This window comes from Excalfactoria chinensis, chromosome 15 (assembly GCF_039878825.1).
Source record: "Excalfactoria chinensis isolate bCotChi1 chromosome 15, bCotChi1.hap2, whole genome shotgun sequence".
Lineage (NCBI taxonomy): Eukaryota > Metazoa > Chordata > Aves > Galliformes > Phasianidae > Excalfactoria > Excalfactoria chinensis.
The window spans coordinates 10,252,745-10,273,552 of record NC_092839.1 but is presented as its reverse complement, the minus strand read 5'-3'; the positions used below and the strand labels follow the sequence as shown (position 1 = coordinate 10,273,552).

The 20,808-nt window shown below is 40.1% G+C and overlaps 1 protein-coding gene across 5 annotated transcripts; it reads left to right on the top strand.

Annotated features, from left to right (window-relative positions):
• Window positions 1–262: 262 nt before the first annotated feature.
• ZNF831 (zinc finger protein 831) lies at window positions 263–18,872 on the top strand. Of its 5 annotated transcripts, none has more exons than XM_072350353.1 (7): window positions 263–324; window positions 7,083–7,129; window positions 9,238–13,486; window positions 14,330–14,472; window positions 14,736–14,902; window positions 15,568–15,719; window positions 16,919–18,872. In XM_072350353.1, exons 3-7 carry the CDS (start codon window positions 9,269–9,271, stop codon window positions 17,774–17,776), a joined length of 5,538 nt encoding a protein of 1,845 aa, XP_072206454.1. In that variant the 5' UTR covers window positions 263–324; window positions 7,083–7,129; window positions 9,238–9,268; the 3' UTR covers window positions 17,777–18,872. The 5 variants fall into 5 exon arrangements, with proteins under 5 accessions (XP_072206454.1, XP_072206452.1, XP_072206451.1 ...); XM_072350351.1 differs by lacking the exon at window positions 263–324 and adding an exon at window positions 3,495–3,741; XM_072350350.1 differs by lacking the exon at window positions 263–324 and adding an exon at window positions 3,495–3,741 and having other exon boundaries at window positions 6,986–7,129.
• The last annotated feature ends 1,936 nt before the right edge of the window (window positions 18,873–20,808 follow it).

The window sequence follows — 20,808 nt, the reverse complement described above, 5'->3', positions numbered from 1 at the left end:
GAGTAGTCTGTGCATATGTAAAAAAAAGCTAACCTTCCTGACTTTCTGAGTCGAAGCAACTGTTCCTCTGAAAGCTACATGGCTTTTAAATGCATCATAATTGTAATTACTCATTTTTATGATATGCCTGAAGACATTATAGCTCATTACTCCAGCAATCTAAAAAACCTGGAAAGATTCTTTATACTCCTCCTGCAAAACATTTATTTCATAGAAGATGCAGCATTAATGTCCTCCACTTTTTATCCTTTCAGCTACCAGGAAAAGAATGACTTGAGCACAGAGGAGTAAATGAAGCTCTCTTCATTCCCACCCTATTTCCAGGTACGTTAGGACCAATTCTCATCTTGCTGACCTGTTGTTTCTCTCAGTGTTAAGTTTTGTTTGGGGGTTGTGAAATATCCTTATGAATTAATGCATCAATCAGCCATTTGCCAGAACTGCTCATGCTGAATTAATACTAAAAAAGTATAAATGAAGTGGAACTCCAAGTCCACCCTGAATGATGATTCAGCACATACAACCTTACCTAAAGCACGTTTAATATAATTTTATAGAAAAAAAAAGGTCTGTAACTTTTAATGGGAGGTGGCTTGAGGCTACAGCTATCATGTATGTATATGCACCTTTCCTCAGGTGAGTGCCTACTTGCACAGCCCTGCTGCTGAGGTATGAAAAGCACACGAGCACTTTAAAGCAGAAATTCAGTCCTTAGTGAAACACTTTGGTTGCATGCATAACCAGCTACACTTTCGGTCATGATTGCCTCAGTGTTTTCTCAGCAGCCTTTGACTCTCTTCCCTATGGGATCTATTACTTATGCCTTGTGTTTTAGTTCTTTTCCCTGTACTGGCATTTCTTTGGCAAGCAGAACCACGTTTGCTCCTAATGAAAGTGTCTCTCCCTTTTGCTGTTCAAGCACATTTTTGTCTTTAAGTTCTTTTCTCCTGGACTTCTTTTTTTTTGGCCTGACATACGTGAGGATTACCCTTGTGTTCAGGGTGGCAGTTCTTGCTGTCTAGCAAAAACATACAAAAGCATGAACATCAGTAGCCATTATTCAGTACTGCTATTAGGGTAATGATTAGCTCTCCTATTTACTGGGATGCCCTCACTAATCCTGCTTTCAATTTTTTTTTTGTTATGATGAAATATCTCCAAACTTTTAATATTTGCTTGAAGAGATTGTCAATTTATAGAGCTGTGTTCTGTGGGGAAATACATTACATGAAGCACCAGAGTCTAAGTGTTCCTGTGGTAGGCAATCAAGCTCTGTACATTTAAACTTAAGAGTTCACACATGTAAACATGGCTATTTGTGATAACTGATAGAATTATTATATAATAATTGTTCATGTGGATTAGTCCCCAGAGGAGGACGAGGTGTATTCAGGCATTTCAGCTGCCACTTTATCTGCAGCACAGTGGCTGATGATACCATGGCAGAAATGACGAATGCTACAGAAGTGCTACAGCTGACAAAGTCACTGCACAGTGCCCATGAGATACAACGTGAGCAATGTGTACCTGTCCAAGATACTGCTTCAAGCATTGCGTTTTGTTGCTACTCTTTCAAACTGTCATGAAAGTTGCAATTTAAAGGACTTATGCATAATGCACAATGTGTATCTGACCACAAGTGTGACCACGCAGTGCACATAATTAACTTACAGCTTAGAGAAAGTCACAAAAAAGAAAGGAGATAAAAACCTGTCTTCTTATTTACACACAAAAAAAATCACGGTGCTAGGAAAACTACCAGTTTTACTGAATTGATTCAAGCAATTTCAATCAGCATTCCACACTGTTGTACAGTTATATTCAGAGCCTGCATGACTGTAATGCTGCTAGGAGCCATATTTCTCTCCCCCCTAACCACGTGCTTTTGGAGGCCGCAGACATTTTGCTAGCAAAATTGACTGAAGCTGAACTCAGCCTGTAGTTTATACATGAAGGAAAGACTCAAGCTCCTACTATGGCTGATGTCCAGACCCCACTTAATACCCCATCGGCCTGTACTTCTGTGGATTAGCAGTAATATTTCCCTGACAGTTTTACCAGACAGATTTAGAAATGAAGATCTTTTTGCATTCACTGTAGTGTGATTCATTGTTTAACAACCTTCTATTTGTTAAAGGTTGGAATTAGCAGTAGCCTGAGGTGCTCGAGTTCAGCTTTGCTGCCTCCATTCACACACTGAATTCTACTGATTTGGTAGATTTCAGCTCTGGAACCACTGTGGCCAGGATGGGGTGAAGAACTGTCAGTGACACCATGCACTATATAGCACTTTGGGAATCCTCTTTTTGCCATCCCGCTTTGCTGAGGTGTCTTGCTCTTTAATGGCAACAAAACACCAAATGCACCTGGAACCCGTTTGATTTGGGAACTCATCTGAGTACTAAAAAAATACACATCTGAAACATTGCACTAAAGAATGCATATGATCTGGGTGCAAGCATGCAATTTTCAGTCTAGATGCCTCCTCTCATATATATACAAAGAAATACATTTCACAAGTGCCAGTCCCTCACTGCCACGGAGCAGATGAATCACAAAGGTTCCTCGAAATTTTCAGTCTCCTTTCTAAAAGTGTTTTGTTTCTGTTTCATTTTTGGGGGGTCAACAATACTCTTGTAAATTGCTCTTACTCGTCTCACAGAAAATTTCCCTGTCCTTCCCAACAGTGTTGTGTTCATATCCACATGTATTCAATCCCATTTGTGCCAGCGATTGTGTTCTAGCATAAATAACATTTTCCTCTACTTCCCCATGGTATTATACAGAGCAATCCTTTTGTCTCCTTGCTGTTGGCCCCCTTTTTGTTCAGTACTTACATCAAACATTCAGATTGTTTTCTGTCTGATTTCGATTTGGATCAGTAAGCCTGACACATTGCAAGAGCACTGAACAAAAATGGGTTGCCAGAACATCCCTTTTTGTCTTGGCTGTGTTTTGTGGAACGTTCAAGGCAATAATCGTGGTTTAAAACGCCGTGCCTTTTTGGCTGTGGGGCAGCTGCTATGTCTATAGCCCCATTCTGCCTCGTGCTACCAGGATTTAGCATCTTCAGAGGCAGAAATACAGGCGTGCTTTGGAGACCTTTACCATGAGACCTCGGACACCTTTTGGAATATGGGCACTTCTTGGTTAATCAAAATTCAGCAGCAAAAACGATACCAAAATGTTCTCACTACATCAAATCAAAGAACCTTCTTTAAATACTTAATTTACCTTTTTTATTTTAAAGGCCGAGGAGGAAACCTGACTGGGTTAAACCTATTCAGTTAAAAAACACAATAAACCAACAACCCCAACTGAGGAAAAGGGAAAAAGAAATAAAGCGACATTTGTTCATTGGTGCCTGATGGTTTTGTGCATGGGGGAGTTTTTTTTGTGTGTGTTTTTTTGTGTTTTTCTTTTTTTTTTAACTGTTTGCAAATCTTCAGTGTAATGGTTTGAAACCCAGTCGTGTCATTTCTTTACGCCCACACACAGAGCTGCAGTAGTGCAGACACTGTAGCAGGCAAACCATATTACCAGCATCGGCCATTAAAACTCTTCCCACCCCAGGCGTGGGCTGCCTTCGCCCCCTCCCTGCCACCCACCTTTCCATTTTCAAATGCTTAAAAAAAAGAAGAGAAAGACACTGAAAAAAGGAAACAGGATGCTGCTTTTGTTCCAACGCTATTCCAGGGAGACCTGAACCTCTCCACCTGCCTGTGAATTGGCCACCTAAAGGTTAGCAAGTGTTTTGTTATCATTCTATATTGACAGAGATTAATGAAGTTCTGGGTATGATGAGGTATATTTTTAAGTTATATCTGTTTTAATGTAACGGTTCTTTCACTTGGGAACGAGGAGGATTTTTTACTCTAACAGAAAGCCTTTCATTTCAGTCCTGGCCCCACTTCTGTTTTTAAGGGGATTTAATCAGTATTTTTTCTCCATTTAGTCCAACGTTCTAAACTTTAAAAGACGGGCAGGGGTTATTATTTTGCTGTGAGAACAACCTGTTGATTGCAGGCTGCTGGCTGGAGGTTTAACTCTTTCTTCACCAGAGAAATGCACAGCAGCAAATGTGATAAAAGGATAAAAAGGATGGAAATCCTCTGAGGCTTTTGGGTTCGTTTGTTTTATAAGTACTGTGAAGTCACTAACAGCGTTACAAAACCAACAGATGGTTTAGATTTGATTGTTTTATTTTTAAGCAAGCACTGGTAGGTTTGGAATAAAGGCATATAATAAACTGGAAAGCATTTCTTATTACTGGAGCTTGGAAGAGCAGAAACATGAGAAGTAGAACAGGAAATATTCACTGACACTAATTGCATGAAGAGCTCCAAAGGGCCAAAATAGCATCTATTTATACACTAAAATTTTAGCTAACAATGTTACTATCAACGTCAGCCTTTGGAAATATAGAAAACCATATATTTAATAATGCTCAGAACAGTCGGTGCTATTTCAGAAGGAAGGAAAGGTACTGCAGATCACATTCTTCCTAGAAGGCTTTAATGCCACATTCTGTGTTTAACAAAACTCATAAAAGAGCTGATTTAACACAGTGGAGTAAAGTGTCAAAAATGTTTGTCCACAAGAAAAAGCACCAGACCTTCAAAGTTCATTAAGGGTGTTCTCTAATTGCTTTGCACTCTTATAGCAGCCAAAGCAGGGCAAAACTTCAGGAATAATTACTAATGAGCAGCAAGATTTGCAAAAGTCAGAATTGGAGCAAGAAATGATGAAGGATTATGGCAGTTTGAGGTGATCAGGAAATAACACATTTCCATCCTAATTCTGCATGGAACTGAGGCTCCCTACTTTGTTAATAAAGTTACACACAGCCTGCAAGCTGCTGGTACAGCCCTGTGAGATCAGAGACATCCCTTAAAAACAAGCGAAAAGGTGAAGTCAGAACTTCTGTTATGAGACATTTCGAGGTACAAAGTCAAACTGAGAAAAAAAATAAAGGCAGGAAACAGTTTTCAAGTAAGCCAAACAGGACTTCATTTCCGTGCTAATCAGAAGAGGTATCAGTTCCGCTTGCAAACTTGAATTGAGATCTAGAAAGCTCCAGCATTTGGGTGAACTCGTAAACATTTATTTTCCACTAAAGCAGCAGTGTTTGATGTACCTGTGTGACATTTATTTCTGGCTCTATAGTTCACTATTACTTCATTACATTTGCATTTGAATAGTTTTGTCTAGTCAATTAAGGGAGCTCTTCACAAACATGGACACCTCCTGCTAGCCATCAGTGGTAGCCTAGCAGCTGGGAATGATAATTACAGCACCTGCATCTTATGCACGGATATCATGTGCTGCTCTCAGCACTACTGTCTTCATAAATAAAATGAATAGTTAACAATTTTTAAGACACTTTCTTCATTTTCAACTTTAAAACATGGTTGATAGGCTCTTGTTACGGTAGGAAGCAGCCTTATTGCCACTTTCACACGGTCACACCTTTGACTAAACTCCTGCAGGTATCCTTGACAGATGCAGGCTATAAATGCCTGTCAAGAAGCCCTTTCCACACACTCTTGGAACTTAAAACGCACACCAATCACATGCGGATTTCTCTCTAGTATTACTGAATAAGACTAGAATTAAGTATGAAATGAGTTTGTAAGCGCCACATATACCCCGTCCTGTCCCTGACAGTAGGTTTATCCTCACACAGAGCTAAACCAGCTACTTTGCTGTATATTGGCCAACTGAAATTAACCAGTTGCTGCACACATATGGACATGCTTTATCCATATGGACAGTGTGGGTCTGTTGTAAAGCAGTGCACAACGTCAAGTAGTTTTCTAGAGTCACTGAATTTCAGCATTTACTTTACCATTATTAGGACCAAGTCAGTGTATGATGGAAACAAGTAGAATCTTAGGCAACAGTACTAGGCCCTGCTAACCACATAACTAAAAGACAGGCAAGAAAGATAAGGATAAGACAGGCATATTTCTCTGTCCACCATCAGTGTTGGAGGTCTATTAGAACAGAATCCAGAAAAGAACTGAAAATACAGGCAAAACAACAGGCAAAACTCCCCGAGATCAATAGAGCTGTGTAGAATTAAAATCCATTTACATCTCCAGCATTGACTTACTAACCAAATTACTAAAAGAAAGAGCTTCTGTTAGAGAGGATGTTGGACAAACAATCCTAAATATTACAGTTTCACCCCTGTCCAATCCACACCAGCAGGCTGCAGCTATTTGGATTTGGCGCATGCTTACTGAGTCATGAACAGATTATACAGCACATCTTCCTAATGACATTTTACAGGTCAGATCTGCTAATGCTGTAAAATTACTGGGCACAAATCTTGTCTGTTCTAGGCTGGGATTTACTCAGTAACAGCAGCAGAAGCAGTAGCCGTTCCTATGCACATTTTACAAAGGTATGAAGGTAAGGAACAGCTCTCCTTGCTGGTCACCCCAGCTGACCATTTTGTTTGAGGACTTTTACCAAAGTTAACCCACAAACAGTTGAAATTCTCAGAACTATCTTTTCATTTCTCCTGGCTGCGTCCCGTCCTGCTTTCACTACAGCTTTTCACAAGTTTCACAAAGGCTGAGAACGCCCCAAACCCTTTTTGTTCATCTTTGCAGCATTTTGCCTGCTGGTTACCACCCTGCTGCTGACACCACTAGAAGCTGCTGGGATAATACCCTCCCTGGATGAGTTTATCTTTCCATATGCAGCAAATAGCTTCTCTCCTCCACTGCTTCCTTTTCCAACACATTTTGGGAGGTATCTTTAAGGTTACAGGCAAATTATCTTTATGGAGACAAAGAAATATTTCTATCACTGTGCCAGCTTATTCCACAGAGTGCTGCCACTGAAAGCAGGGCATCAAATGCTGGTACTCAGAGGCAGCTGCTTCTGTTTATGGGCTCCTGTGTGAATAAAGGATAAGAGCAGATTGAAACGCTACTTCATTTTCTTTTGCTTCATCTCTTCCTGTTTTCTGAAGGTTGTTACTGTGACACCGATGTAAAAAAAAAAAAAAATACTTCCTACTTCTAATCTGTTTCAAGTCTTTGTCCTTGTTTCTCTCTGCTCGTATGAAGTATTGACAGACGTGAGACTTCTGCTGAGATGTGTGCCTCAATAACAGGTATGCAAGCTAAAACTATTTGCAAACTAAAGAGGATTCCTCTTCTGTATGCTTTATGATGTTATATTTTAAGTAGGGATGGTTAAAAGCTTTAAAAAATGCAAGGATTCCTAGAACAGTGCAGGCCATTCTGTTTGTTCAGTGCTGAAAATCTGTATGGTAAAAAAATAACCTAACTATTATGTCTATAGTCTGTACCTGTAGACCAAACCAGGGGACTAACACTGCATCTGGACTCAAGGACTATAAAGCTCCTTTTAATGGTGTACCAAGAAGTGACATACAGATACAGGAAAAAAGCAGTTACAAGTTCATTTAATGTCATTAACTCTAATGGACAACTGACAGTGCTTGTGTGCCATGCAGATAAGAAACATCACTTGATCGCATAATCCAAGATTATTATAACTCTGCTGATAAAAGAGGCAGGTTTTATAAACTATATTTGGAATTAGGAAAAAAAGTATACAGAAAGAGGGAACACAACTATTTAGTCTTCCTTTCTACCTATTAACATGATAAAACAGCTTCTGTTATGCTGATTCGTCATATGAAAACACCCCAGTTTTTGACTTTGTAGTGTTCCAGAACCTACAGCACGTACCTGAAAGCATTCAAGTTGCCAGTCAGCAAGGACTTTCCAGGATGTAATTAATTGTAATTATTAATTAATAGAAAGTTATTTTCCCATTATTTCATGTGGCGTGAGATGCTACCATTTTCAGCTATGAAGTAGCAGGACTTCTCTTGGATTTTCATCCAGCTGTCAATTTACCAGCTCTATCAAGTGATCAAACAGTAAATGAGGAATACTTGAAAACAATTATACTGAGTTTTCCATTTCTTTATATGAATCATTTGGAAAATCCTCAATAACTACATGCAAAAGAGATTTTGTTTTGAGTAATGCTAACATTCTGCACGCCGTATGGCACCCACCAGAGAACATGTCTGGGGTAAGAATTATTACTCTTTCCCAGTAATGGTTAACTATTAAAACTATATAAGGACGGTACTGCAATGCTGCTACAGACTATCCAGTAAGACAACAGGTTGCATATTTCACATGTAGCCACTGATGTTATTTTAAGAGTTTGTAACTGTGATTGTTTGCACAAGAGCAGTTATATTCGTAACAAGCAATAAATACGTAGCTGTGAATATGGCAGAGTAATAATCTGAATAGGCATTCAAAGATCACTTTCTAATTGTTACCCACACCAGAATGAGATGAGGCTGATGTCTATCATGTTTCCTAACAATAATTGTCAGCTAGCTTGTTTCAAACAGTTTATTTCTAAGAGGGGGAAGAAAAAGGCAAGAAAATTTTTTGTTTAGAAAAAGATTATTCTGGACCAGCCCCAACCCTGAGTATATTTAGACAGATTTTCATCAGAATGGCTTCACTTCATCCAAAACCTTTTTAAATTCCAGCTGAAAGCATTTTATAGACAACATCTGAAAACAAACAGTGTACCATCCTATTCCCTTTAATTAGTCAAAGTGAATGTGGGCTACAAACGACAGCTTTAATTTATGCTATTTTGCTGTGATACCATCTTTTCTACTTTGTGCCTATTCATGTAAACCTCATTGGTGTAACAGAAGATCGGTTCAATTTTAGCCATATCTGGTTAGACTCAGATGATACAGCCACGCTTAATGCCCTGTGTTTGGAATGAGTTGCCCAAAGTCATTTTACCCTCAGTGGTTTTCCAGTCCAGCCTCAATAACACAGAGTGACCTCATTGCACCTCAGAGCTCACCCGGCTTGGCTGCATTTGGGCTAAAGCTTGCATTTGGAGATCCGAAACTCAGATTTATTTCTAATATTTTGTGTGCCCATTGTAGGTTTTAAGTGCATTCTTTGTTGCTCTTCACACTATGCAGAACTCTTTCATTTTTAGCTTAGCAGTGCAAGATGAATCAATTTAACCAGAAAATATAGGCATTACACAGACTATCACTACCATATATGGTTTGTTATATTATTGTTTGCTAGCATTCCAAGTCCAGTGGTTGACTTATTTATACATACCAATAAAAACATATTTATTTTATTCAGCTATCTGAATACTCCTACTGGTTTTGTTTCCCCTTCCCTACAGATACATGAGTACCTGACAGATAACCTTGGAAATGGAGGCCCAGAAGCATCCTGGTCTGACAGCTGCAGACCAGGCACTTCCAAACTCTTCTCATCAGCCTGCACAGGCTCCTTCAGCTCTCAGCCAAAGCAGTGCGGTTCCTCCACAAGAACAAGCACTGTCTCAACCTGTGTATCTAAAAGCCCTCACCATCCCCCTGTACCAGCCAGTCCAGCCAGGATGCTTCCAGCCAAGCAGTCAGCTATTGGCTGGCAGGAGCTGCAGCAACCTGGACAGCAGTAACATACCTCTGATCCTGAACCCACTTGTTCCTTCTGAAGGCACAGATCAGCCCCAGTCAGTGTTTCAGAAACAACTCGGGCAAACTCTAACACTGAACATAGTGAGCACTTTACCAGTTTTATCATCACCAAACTCTTCTGTCAACGCACCGATTGGAAGCCCAGGAAAATCAAAAAATGCTGGGAAATATATCTGTAAACACTGTGGTCGAGACTGTTTGAAGCCAAGTGTCCTTGAGAAACATATTCGCTCTCACACAGGAGAGAGACCCTTCCCATGCACCATTTGTGGTATCGCATTTAAAACTCAAAGTAATTTGTACAAACATAGAAGAACTCAAACACACGTCAACAACACCAAACTACCCTCAGACTCTGACAACACTGGTACACCAGAGCAAAGTGAGAAAGCAATAGAGAGTATCACAACACAGCAAGGCACCAAAGGACATGGCAGCAGCTATGAAGACCGGGGGATGCAGATGAAACAGGCGACTTTGGAGACCAGCACTGTAACAGACAGTAAGAAACTTGACCTTTCAGTGCTGGCAACAAACAGCGCGTCAGTAGTTTCAGAAAATCAAGACAGAACTCATCAGTCTTTTAGTGTAAAGACAGATCAGGAAGTTTCTGAAAAGGAACCTCCAAGTTTATCATTTCCAGTAGCTTTGCCAAATGGTCAGTGTCACATAAAGAAGATGCAGGAGCAAAGAGCTCCAGCTGCCAACAAACATGTTCAGTTGCAAAGGCAGCAAGCAACCTCTTCAGAAAAACAGTGGGATTACAAGCCATTTGACTGCAAGCTAAAGAAGTGTGAAAGCACCGACTCAGGGTATCTGTCACGCTCTGATAGCACGGAACAACAGTTGGCATCCTCCAGCCCGCTGCACAGCCTCTGTGAGCACAGCGCTGAACTGGAAAACGAAACTGCCTTCAGCAGCTCAAGGTGCACGGCCGGAAGCAGTGCAAAGTCTGAGCCAGCTGAGAAAGCTACAGCCTTGATGCTAGAGAAAAAGAGGCTGGAGGAACACATTGCAAAACTTATTTCCCATAACCAAATTGTGGTGGACGACACTCAGTTAGACAATGTCAGGCCCAGAAAAACTGTCCTTTCTAAACAGGGAAGCATAGATCTGCCAATGCCTTATACATACAAAGACTCTTTCCATTTCGACATCAGGACTTCTGACATCAACAGGAAAAAGAACCTTTCTCTTTGTTCAGCAAAATCTACCTTAGCACCCTTAGAGAAATGCAAGCCAGTGTTTTTTCATTCAGTCCCCACACAGTTCTCCACAACGATCGATGCCGTGCCTGTCACACGAAGCAACTCTCTGCCATTTGTGGAAGGCACAAGAGCAGGGCATGACAAAGCAGGCTGCTCAAAACCGCTGTCTCTTACTAAGCAGTCTGTAAATGCAGGCGCTGCTGCTTTGCTGCCTAGCAACAATCTCGTGGCAAATTTGGTGGATTTTCCCAGCAGCCATCCTCGAGCTCTGGTCAGACAGACTGCAGTGGATGATTTGCCACTAAGTAACGTGGCTGATCATCCTCACTCGGAGGAGCTGCAGACGAGTGCAAGGCTTGGGACTGGAGAAGTGGTCAGCACTAAAAACAAGAAACACGGTCAGAGGAAGCTAAAGATGTTCTCGGAAGAAAAATGGCAAATGTACGGAGATGAAACCTTTAAGAAAATCTACCAGAAAATGAAAAGCAGTCAACATGCCAGGAAAGTCAAAGAAAAAGGGAATAAGGTTACAGATATTACAGGCTCCAGTCCTGATTCAAAGGAGTCAGTCAGCAGTACTGACATTGCTGAAGAAAAAGATGTCAGGAGCTCTGCAAGTGACAGCCTTTCCTCCCTTGTGACAACAGAATTAAACACTGTTAAATCAGAAACTGGTGCTAATGGTAACCATACTCCACACAACAAGTCCTCAGAGGAAACCACAGACAGTTTAACCTATGGAATGGAGACATCACATTCAGTAAATGTGAGTGCACATACTGCAGTGAGCAAAACATCCCAAGATCTCCGTGGCAGCAACACAGACAAACACACTGGTGGCAACAACACATTACCAGCTCCAAACAGTGCTGGCTGCAGGCTGCAAAACACTCAGTGTCAACCCAACACTAACAGAGTGAAGGATAACTGCTTGCCAGCACTGAGTAGCAAATGGGAGGAATCAAGTCCTGGGAAAGAATCCAGTACATTTGAATCAGATTATAAAAGCACTTCAAACAATTATGGAAACCATAACAGGAATCAGGAAACTGGCCGGCATGACCTGATGCCCCTGTGGGTCCACTGCAGCAACAGAGAATCCTCAGGGAAATCCCAGAATTTACCATCAGAAAGAAAAAAGCTGAAAGTTGAAGTGGAGAAGAAAGAAAACATTATTTCGAAGTGCTGCCCTAGTCCCTGTAGTGAAAGCAGTGCAGTAAAAGAAGCAGAGGCTGCCTGCTGCACCATCACTCCGTGTCCTTCCACAGCACCAGTGAAACTCTTCAGTAAAGCAGAGGAGCAAAAATTAAGCACGAGAATTAATGAATCAGCTGGAGGTGCTGAGGACATGGATTGTACAAAAACAACCAGACTCCCCACTAAAGTTGCTCCTTATGGTGATGTTAACCCTCTTTCACATTCAGCAGGGATCTCAAAAGCTTCATCTGTGGGATTTCTGAGGCCTGAATTGAGGGGAAGCGATTGCGATACTTTTTCTTTGCACAACACAACAGATAAAGATGTCAAAACATGTCCTGGGAAAACAGGAGTACAACTTCTCAGTGACAACGCTGCTAATGCAGATGATGGATTCTGGAAGGTGCAATCTGGTCAGTTAACTCCAGTCCCATCAAAAAATTCCTTTTCTCCAAAATATATCCTTAAATTGCCACAAGACAAGAGAAACACTGATGTGTCAACTCTGCTCCAATCCGAACAGATTACACCTTGTACTTCTGTGACAGATTCCTTAACCAGCCCACCCTGCTCTTCCAACAGCAGATCACCCTGTTCCCATTCCAATGATGTGCTTTGGTCTCCTTTAAAATTCGAAGTGAGACCAAAAGGCAGCAAAGGAGAGCTACGATGGAACGTACATGCAAACTGGAAAACTCCAGTACTGTGCTCGCCAGTCAGTTCAGAAACAACAAGTATCTTAACAACAGCAGATGGCACCTTTTGTAAGGAGGAGATTATGAGAGGGGCTTGGAAAAACAAACAGAACAAAAATCAATTAAATTATCAAAAACAAACAGAAGGGAAGTGGATGAGCATAACTACTTCATCAGCACAGACCCCAAAGAAGAAGATATGCTTTACTTCTATGTATTCGAGTGGTTTTGTCATATCAGCCAACATCAAAGAAGAAAAGGTTTTACATCAGCTTTGCTCAGGAGGTGACTCTTTGATGACAACATCAGGCCAGAGGGAAACTTCTAGCAAGGATGCAGAGTCAACAGTCATGGGACGGGACACAGGTGGAAGCCCGCGTGTTCTTAGGGACATGTCACCAACATCAGAAGATATGGAGCAGTCTCAGAGCTCAAAAGATAGCTCCACTTATTTGTGCCATTCCTTTGGCACGTTTTATTGCCACGCTCTCACCACTCACTGCGAAGGATTCCCGGCGCTATGCAGCACTAGCCTGACTTCCTACTCCGAAAGTTTTACAGTATTGAGCACCAAGAGCACCTTCCCATCACTAAATGCTGAAACTCGATTAACCTGGTGCTGTTTAACAAAAAGCCTTCCTCTGCCTGCTGAGCAGAAAGGGAACGCAGACTCTGCTTATTCCTCCATTCACACCCACAAGGAATCCAGCAGCGAGCGCATGTTGTCAAAATGCGATATTTCTATTTTCAAAATGAAAAACATTAGCAAGACTGTGGCCTATGGCTTAACAAACAAGAGCTTAAAAACACTGCCTTCGTCCTTCTCTCAAGGACAACAGATGCAGGAGGTAAGACTAAGAATCCTATTCCCTTTCTCAAAAGGGTGTAATTTGCTAACAAGGACATTCTTTATAGAAGAACAAGAGAATTAAGAAACAAAATGCTTACAGACATTTGCAGGCATTTGTGGATGCAGAATTTATCAGTTATATCGTTATAAGATAAGTGATATTTGGTTGGTGCCTAAAACATACACAATTCTGTGTACATACCTTCCACTTGAGAATTTCATTAGGAATGCTGTCTAGTGAGAAGACCATAATTTGTTTCTCAGTTTTTCCCCTTGGGGTATTTCTCATATTCTTTTGTGACAGTATTTGTATTTCACAATTTCCATTTTAAATTAATATTTGAATCAGAGTAGGACTTCTGAGATGGTCAAGCTCAGGACTTTATTTTACTTGGAGATACTCTGAGTCAAAGGCAGGCTATGTACTAGATGCTTTCTGGTGAGAGGCAAACATCAACAAAATCAAACTGCATTAATATCCCGTAAGTGTTTAAAGCCTGAAAGCTTTTCAGTTTTAAGTAAGTGAAGATAGACTGGTCTGTACAGAGCCTAGAACAGCTCTATAGGACTCAGCTTGATTTTTACGCAGGGAGAAGAATGACAAAGAACACACACTACTTTCTATGCAGATCCACAAAAGCAATGGGTTGTTTAAACTTCATAAAATCAGATGGACAAAGCGATTGGAAAATCTAACAGGAAAATTCTAAGGAAAACATCAGAGAATCCTATCAGCTATGGTGCTACTCAGTGCCATCCAATGAGTGTAGATTTCTACCATCTCAGTTAACGTGGTTCACAAGTTTTGACGTGCTTTCAATTTTTCCCATGTTTTTAACAGTCCTGCTCAGCAGCTCCTGGTGGTGCTTTCAAAAACATATCAGAGAAAAAGAAGAAACCATCAGTTTGCAAAAAGGAAAAACTGGCAACAAATAAACTGAAGAGGAGACACAAACAGAACAAAATCAAAATCCCCCCCAAATGGTAAGGAATGCGGTCCCATACGGTTTCACCTTCCCTGGATGTAAACATCACTTTACTGTGATGGGTGTAATAATGTTCACAGAAAGCCACCCCCAAAGATCAATTCAGTTTTTGAATTAACATAAACTCACACCTCCTTCAAAGAAGTAAATTCCTAAATTCCCAGGAAAATGGCCCAGTGCTGTGGTATTATTCTTATTCTCCTATGGCCAGTTTTAAAGAACATGTATTTGTTCAGCCTCTCAATGCCATTTGCAATGTAGGTACGGAGGAAGGCACATCCATGGATATACTCAGCTGAAAATGAACCGACTGAACAAGAGACTTTGGTTTCCAAATAGAACACTGGATGTTTTGAAAAAGGGCTATTCATCACGAGCCTGTAAACTTAACCAGAACAAGTGTCATTCTCCTCAGTCAAAGGTACAAGGTAAGCATTTCAAATATTTCTGAGTGTACTGAATGTTTGGCTCTGAAAAGGTTGAACGTTTGCAGTATTTCTGATATGTACCTGCTTCACATGAGCTGCAAAAATGCTTTTGGCTTTCAGTATCTTCTGCAAATAAAAAGATAAACACATGACTTTCATACGCCTACTTAGATAAGTGAACTTGCAAATTAGGAGGTCATTTTAAAAACAAATGACACAAAATAACCTTCCATTAGGAGTCTGCACAGTTTAGGATCAATATTTATCGTTTTCTGAAGCAAGATTGTATGTTTGCTGTATGAAGTGAGTCTGGTGTGTGGACTTGGTTTCAGTAACTTGTTGAAAATATTCTGCTCCTTTGGTTTAAATGAGTGGTAATAATGGAAATGTTTGTGCTGTGACCACCTTTGAAGCAGAGACATTATCTTGTATTTTTTCATAGCAGATACGAATAGCTATTACTATGAAAGACACCTTAATTACCATTAGAAATGGAAAGGTGAGAAAAGGTAGCTGGGAAAATGTATAAGGTTTAGGATAAAAGGTTACGGAAAGCAGTAAATACATGGAAATTGGCTGAGTGAAATGATGAGAAATTTACTGAGTTCCATCATGTGAGGGAACAACAGTCGAAGTAAAAGCTTATTCAAACCTTTTTCCAACAGAAAATTATCTACACCAGCAAAAGGACTCATCTTGTTCTGCCTCAGAGAAGCTGCTTTGCGTAAGGAAGAAGGGAGGAAAAAATAACTCAGGAATATTTTCCCATATTGAAAACCTTAACCACGTTAAGCAAAACAACAAGGAGGATAAACAAGTAGGTTTTGTACCTTATCTGACTGATTATTATGAGAGGAAAACCAAATGTACTGGCAATTAAAACTTGAACTTTAAAAGTGCTAAATGTAATTCAACTTGAGAATACTTTATATCACAGATTTTGATTAAAACTGCATTAAAATTATTTTGGGGGTCAAAATATAATGGGAATGTACTAATTTGAGATCACTTTTTAAAAGAACAATGGGACTTGCACTACTTGGAAAGTGTGCTTCTCATGCTTGCTGTCAGCCTTGTTGGTGCTGCTGTTGGAGGTGCCTGCAGATGTGGCACAGAGCGCCCTGTGATGGAGACAGTTAATAGCTTACCAGTGGGAAAGTAGGGAGGATGCTAAGGGACACATGCAGTGGAAAGCGTGTGCATCCAGAATGGCATCAGGTCTTCTTCAGCCCTCTGGGTAAGTCTGTGTGACTATAGTTTCAGTAGTACCAAAAGCTGCATTAGCTCGATGGGGCTTTAGGCACATCTGTGCATGCTGCAAACAATGCTGTTTTATGCAGTGTCAGCAGAGCCTCTGGGAGAAACAGTCCATATCCTTATGCTAACTGTTGTACTTTTCCATAGACTAGCCTCAATCAAAGACAGATGCTACAGAGCCAGATTGGTTTTGAGTAGCAGGAGCACTGGTTCCTCACATAGCATAAACATTTAGGAGCCAAACTCTGATGATGTGCTTTGTATCACAATCACAGACATCATATTTCTTAAAGACTCATCCTAAAACTTTCCCTCAATGTTGCATAAACATCTTCAAAATGTATATATTCAAATACCTTAATGAAAAAAATGCTATCCCTGCACAGTACACATACAGCTGGAAATGTTTGGCCCCCATTACCCAAAAATTATTAGCATACTTGTCACCTAACCAAGAAAAAACACCTTAGGAAAGAAATACATCTATTAGTACACCTCCCTCACATACTGGGAGAAAAAAAAAGTGTTCTTATCAAAAGGGATGAGTAACTTGATATGCAGTAATGAGTGCAAATATAATCAGAGTTGTATAAATAAAGGTTGATACTATCCTAAGCTACTCGGTTGATACAAGTTATTGCACAGCTAAATGCCTTCTGCTGACATACTTGACATTATTATCGTACTCTGTTAAAGGATAGCATTGCTTTGGATTGAAAATTTCTGATGCAAATTTCTTCCCCTCCCAAATATCTACAGGACGTTTCTGGGAAAATCAGGGAACACACAAGAACAAGTTTCTCTTTTCAGAATGTTGCACCTCCGGAAGTACCTATGACAGCTCATCCAGCTCATCCCTTTCCGTCCTCAGTAAATACAGCCATGCAGGAGGTCAGCAGTGATGTGGAACTTTGCCATTTAGTGACACAACCCCTTGTGCTTCAACGATCAGTTCCAGAGGAGTCACAAGCAAATGTTCAGACAGACTCAATGGCATCTTCTCTTTGGTCTTGTCCTTTCAGTCTCTCAAATACAGTCAAAGGGGACCAATCTGTTGGCACAAACTCAGAGACTACTTGTCCTCTTTCCTTTGGTCTAGAGGCAAGCCAAGAAAATGGGCTGAATGTAGAGTTAGGGAATGAAAGCATGGGTACGTTAGATTCGATGATTCAGGCTTCAGAAAGAGCAGAAAATCAAACTGAAGAAAATACATGCTCATCTTCCAAGGAAAACTCAACCCACAGTTCCCAAGCTGGATCTTTGCATTCACTGGGATCGAAAGCAGCATCTCACCTTGAGTCAGTCTCTATGGCTAAATTAACCCATACAGAATGCACAGAGCAGGAGAACCTGCAAGAAATCCTTCACCTTCATGGAGCTGCGGACAAGAATGGGGCCCACCAGCAGACAGAGACCTATGGGAGGCAGCATGAAACAGCTTCTTCTACATTTAAAAAGCCCTCAGTAACACTCAGGTCCCCTGAATTCAATGATTACTCAGAAACACCTTCCAAGTCATACAAAAAGAGAGGTTTAGAGATGATGAGGAAGCAAACCAGAGTTGAATATGATGACACCAGTAGCGATGATGAAGATAGGCTTGTTATAGAAATATAAACAGGCTGCTAGTAACACGCTTGCATGATAGCCTATTACATAAGGAAATATCAGGTATGTTTGTATTTCTGAAGCACTTCAGGATCAGAAAAGCCATTCCCCTGTGCAACACACAGCGTTCCCTTCTCAAGAGAGTCCTTTATTCCAAGGACACAAAACTTTAAAAGTAAAACTTAATTGAAAAAAGAAAAGGGTGGGGGGAAGCTGGCATCATATACTTCAATGCAAATATTAAGCTTGTGTTTACGAGGGGTTTCCAGCATCGTTAACCTTATTACCGGTCTCATCTAGAAGTGCTAGCTGCCAGCAGTTGTATTATTAAAAGCCTGCAGTGTATTTATGTAAATACACACACCAATGGTAGCAGCAGCTAAGATTGCCTGGAAGGTTATGGACATACTCCTAATATACTCTTTTTTTTTGTAGTCACTGCTATTTGTTCTGGGAGTGGCAAACTGGCATTAAGGGGAAAATACATTCCCTGGGCGTACGTGATACTGAAAGAGTCTGCAAAAACGCCAATCTTCCTCCATGTTGCACAAACATCAATGCTTCATTGTGACCAATGACACAAGCACGCTTTGGTTTGTGTTCCGTGCCTCTTATGCCAATATCTACTTGAATTTTCTTGATTTCTAGCTGGAAAACATGGATGTTTGCTATTAGTATTTCCTTGTGGTAAAACATCTGACAGGCTCTTAGATGTAACTGCAATGATGCTATTTTATTGACAGTGAAGAAACTATATATATATAGAGAGAGAAAAAGCTGTACCATAAATTGTGCTCCCAACCCCCCAGTTTACTGGTTTTTATGTGAATAAAAAAATCAGATAGCTCAAACTTGACCAGGCGTATTCACTTGATGAAACCAATAAGCATCCCCCACTTCTACACCATAGTCAAATTCTTTACTTAAACATTTACCAGTTTTAACACTGTGAATCACATATAGGGGCTTATAGATAAACCTGTGTGGAATACTTGGAGTTGCTTTTACTTTAGTTATGCAGGATTGAGCTTACTTGGATCCTACTCACAAATAGATCTAGTATACTGTAGGTGAAAAAGGATGCCAAACATCCCATGGCATCAGCTAACAGAGACAAAACCAAGCATCAAGTCCCATGAAATTCCTGTATTTTCGGATGTCTTATAAATGGGACAATTCTTGAAAATATCCACAAGAACTTAACAGGTAGTCACAATTTGTGTTCATAAATGCATATCGGTACAGAAAGTAAAAACAGTGACAAAACATTGCACCAATTCCTACTTCTAAGTAAAAAAGTTAGGAAAAAAAATCTACTCTTTTGGAACTGAAGATGAGCCACAAAAGTTTTTGCCCCTTTTAAAAATGTCACAAGAGAATTAACACAGAATTTTCAACAGCATTACAGAAATAATTGGTGCCAAAACCACACAGAATGGGATCTAGGAATATTACTTTAAGGAATTACGAATTTTCAGTTTCCTCCTTTACTTCTCATTTTCTCAGTGCTGAGGATGTAAAACCTCACAACTTGCAGCGCAGAAATACAGTGAACCAGTTTGTTCTCTTGCTCTACTTTAGTGTAAATTTCTGTAAACATCAGTTTTATTTCCACGTGCCACACAACGAGAGCACAGGATGACATCACATCTTGCCTAACTTGGTAAGCCTTGGATTCAGAGCTCAGACAGTACGGGTGTGTATCTGAAGAATGAATGGCATCAGCAGTGGTATGGCCCTGTAAATGTTGTGTTTTGTTGGCTAGAGAAACAGTATGAAAAGACCATTTAATTTAGAGTAATGCAGCTGAAGAAGACTTGATACAGCTCTAGATTGTTTTTATATTGTTAGAATTTTGCCTTTATACTGCTAAGTTGTTTAATCTTAATAAAATGCGAAGATCAAAATATCACTAAATTTCTACTAGTTACTCAGGGCAATTTATAGAATCAACCGCAGAGTTGGGAGCTCAAGAATGTCACTATTCTCAGAGTACATACTAAGCACTCTGCTATCCATAGAATTTCACAAGCAAATCTTTTCTTAACTACAAACATGGACATAACCAATGAGCTCCCAGTTCCTGTTTCTAATTGTTGGTAGAAACCCGGGGTAGCTTATCAAAGAACCTACACAAAATCTAACATTTTTATAAAAACCCCATTACTACTCAAGTTCAAGCATATTGAATTTCAATCATTTTTAGTCATAATTGCGTTACCTTTCTCAGTCTACATCAAAACTTAACAGGAGAACTAATGTGTTAATCCGGAAACCTCTGAGAGAAAGTTGTTGACAGCATCGTCATTTGCTGAGTTTCACTAAGTTTGGTATTACCAGGACAAGAAAGATCAATGAAAAACCTAAACTGTTCTTGCTCTGCTCAGCACTGGTGTTCTGTAAACAGTGGGGAGTTTCGTAGTGAATCTTTAGTACTGAGAATATTGTGAGCTCAAAAATATACAATAATATTAATCCAATTGGGAGAAGAGAGGGAAAGAGAGAAAAGAAGGGAGAAGAGGGAGAAGGAAGAGATGTCAACATAAAGACTGCCAAAATCTTGTGATAATACACAAAATAGAATAAGTTGCTCAAGTACCTCATCAGTAAATACCAAGGAACAGACATGATTTAGAAAGAGAAAATCCAGTCACTCCTACTGACTGAAGAATACGATGGTTGCCATCCATAAACTAGAATAGTAAATTAAGGATGCGATCTCTGTTGTTTTTATTTCAGAGAGGTTGAAATGGTATTAAAGTAATCCAGAAAGGTTTATATCACAACAGTAAATAGAAACAGGAGGAAAAAAAAAAATAAATGCATGTTCACTATCCAAAAAGGTACCAACTGCAAATGCACAGAATATAAAATGCATTCAGATTCAGATGGAGTAAACTCAGTTCAAAAATAGAGGCTGGAAAACCGCACTGAACTAGCAGACCCCCACTATTTATGTATCCCATAAATAACAGAGGTGTGACAAATCTTCATTTATCATGTTTAACAGATTCTGCTCATGACTGACAAGTTGCAGTGCA

Coding starts and splice junctions, on each gene's coding strand:
- ZNF831 (XM_072350353.1), top strand. CDS start 9,269: ATGGAGGCCCAGAAGCATCCTGGTCTGACAGCTGCAGACCAGGCACTT. Junction 14,473..14,735: donor ATCAAAATCCCCCCCAAATG/GTAAGGAATGCG, acceptor TTTGCAATGTAG/GTACGGAGGAAGGCACATCC. Junction 15,720..16,918: donor ACAACAAGGAGGATAAACAA/GTAGGTTTTGTA, acceptor AAATATCTACAG/GACGTTTCTGGGAAAATCAG.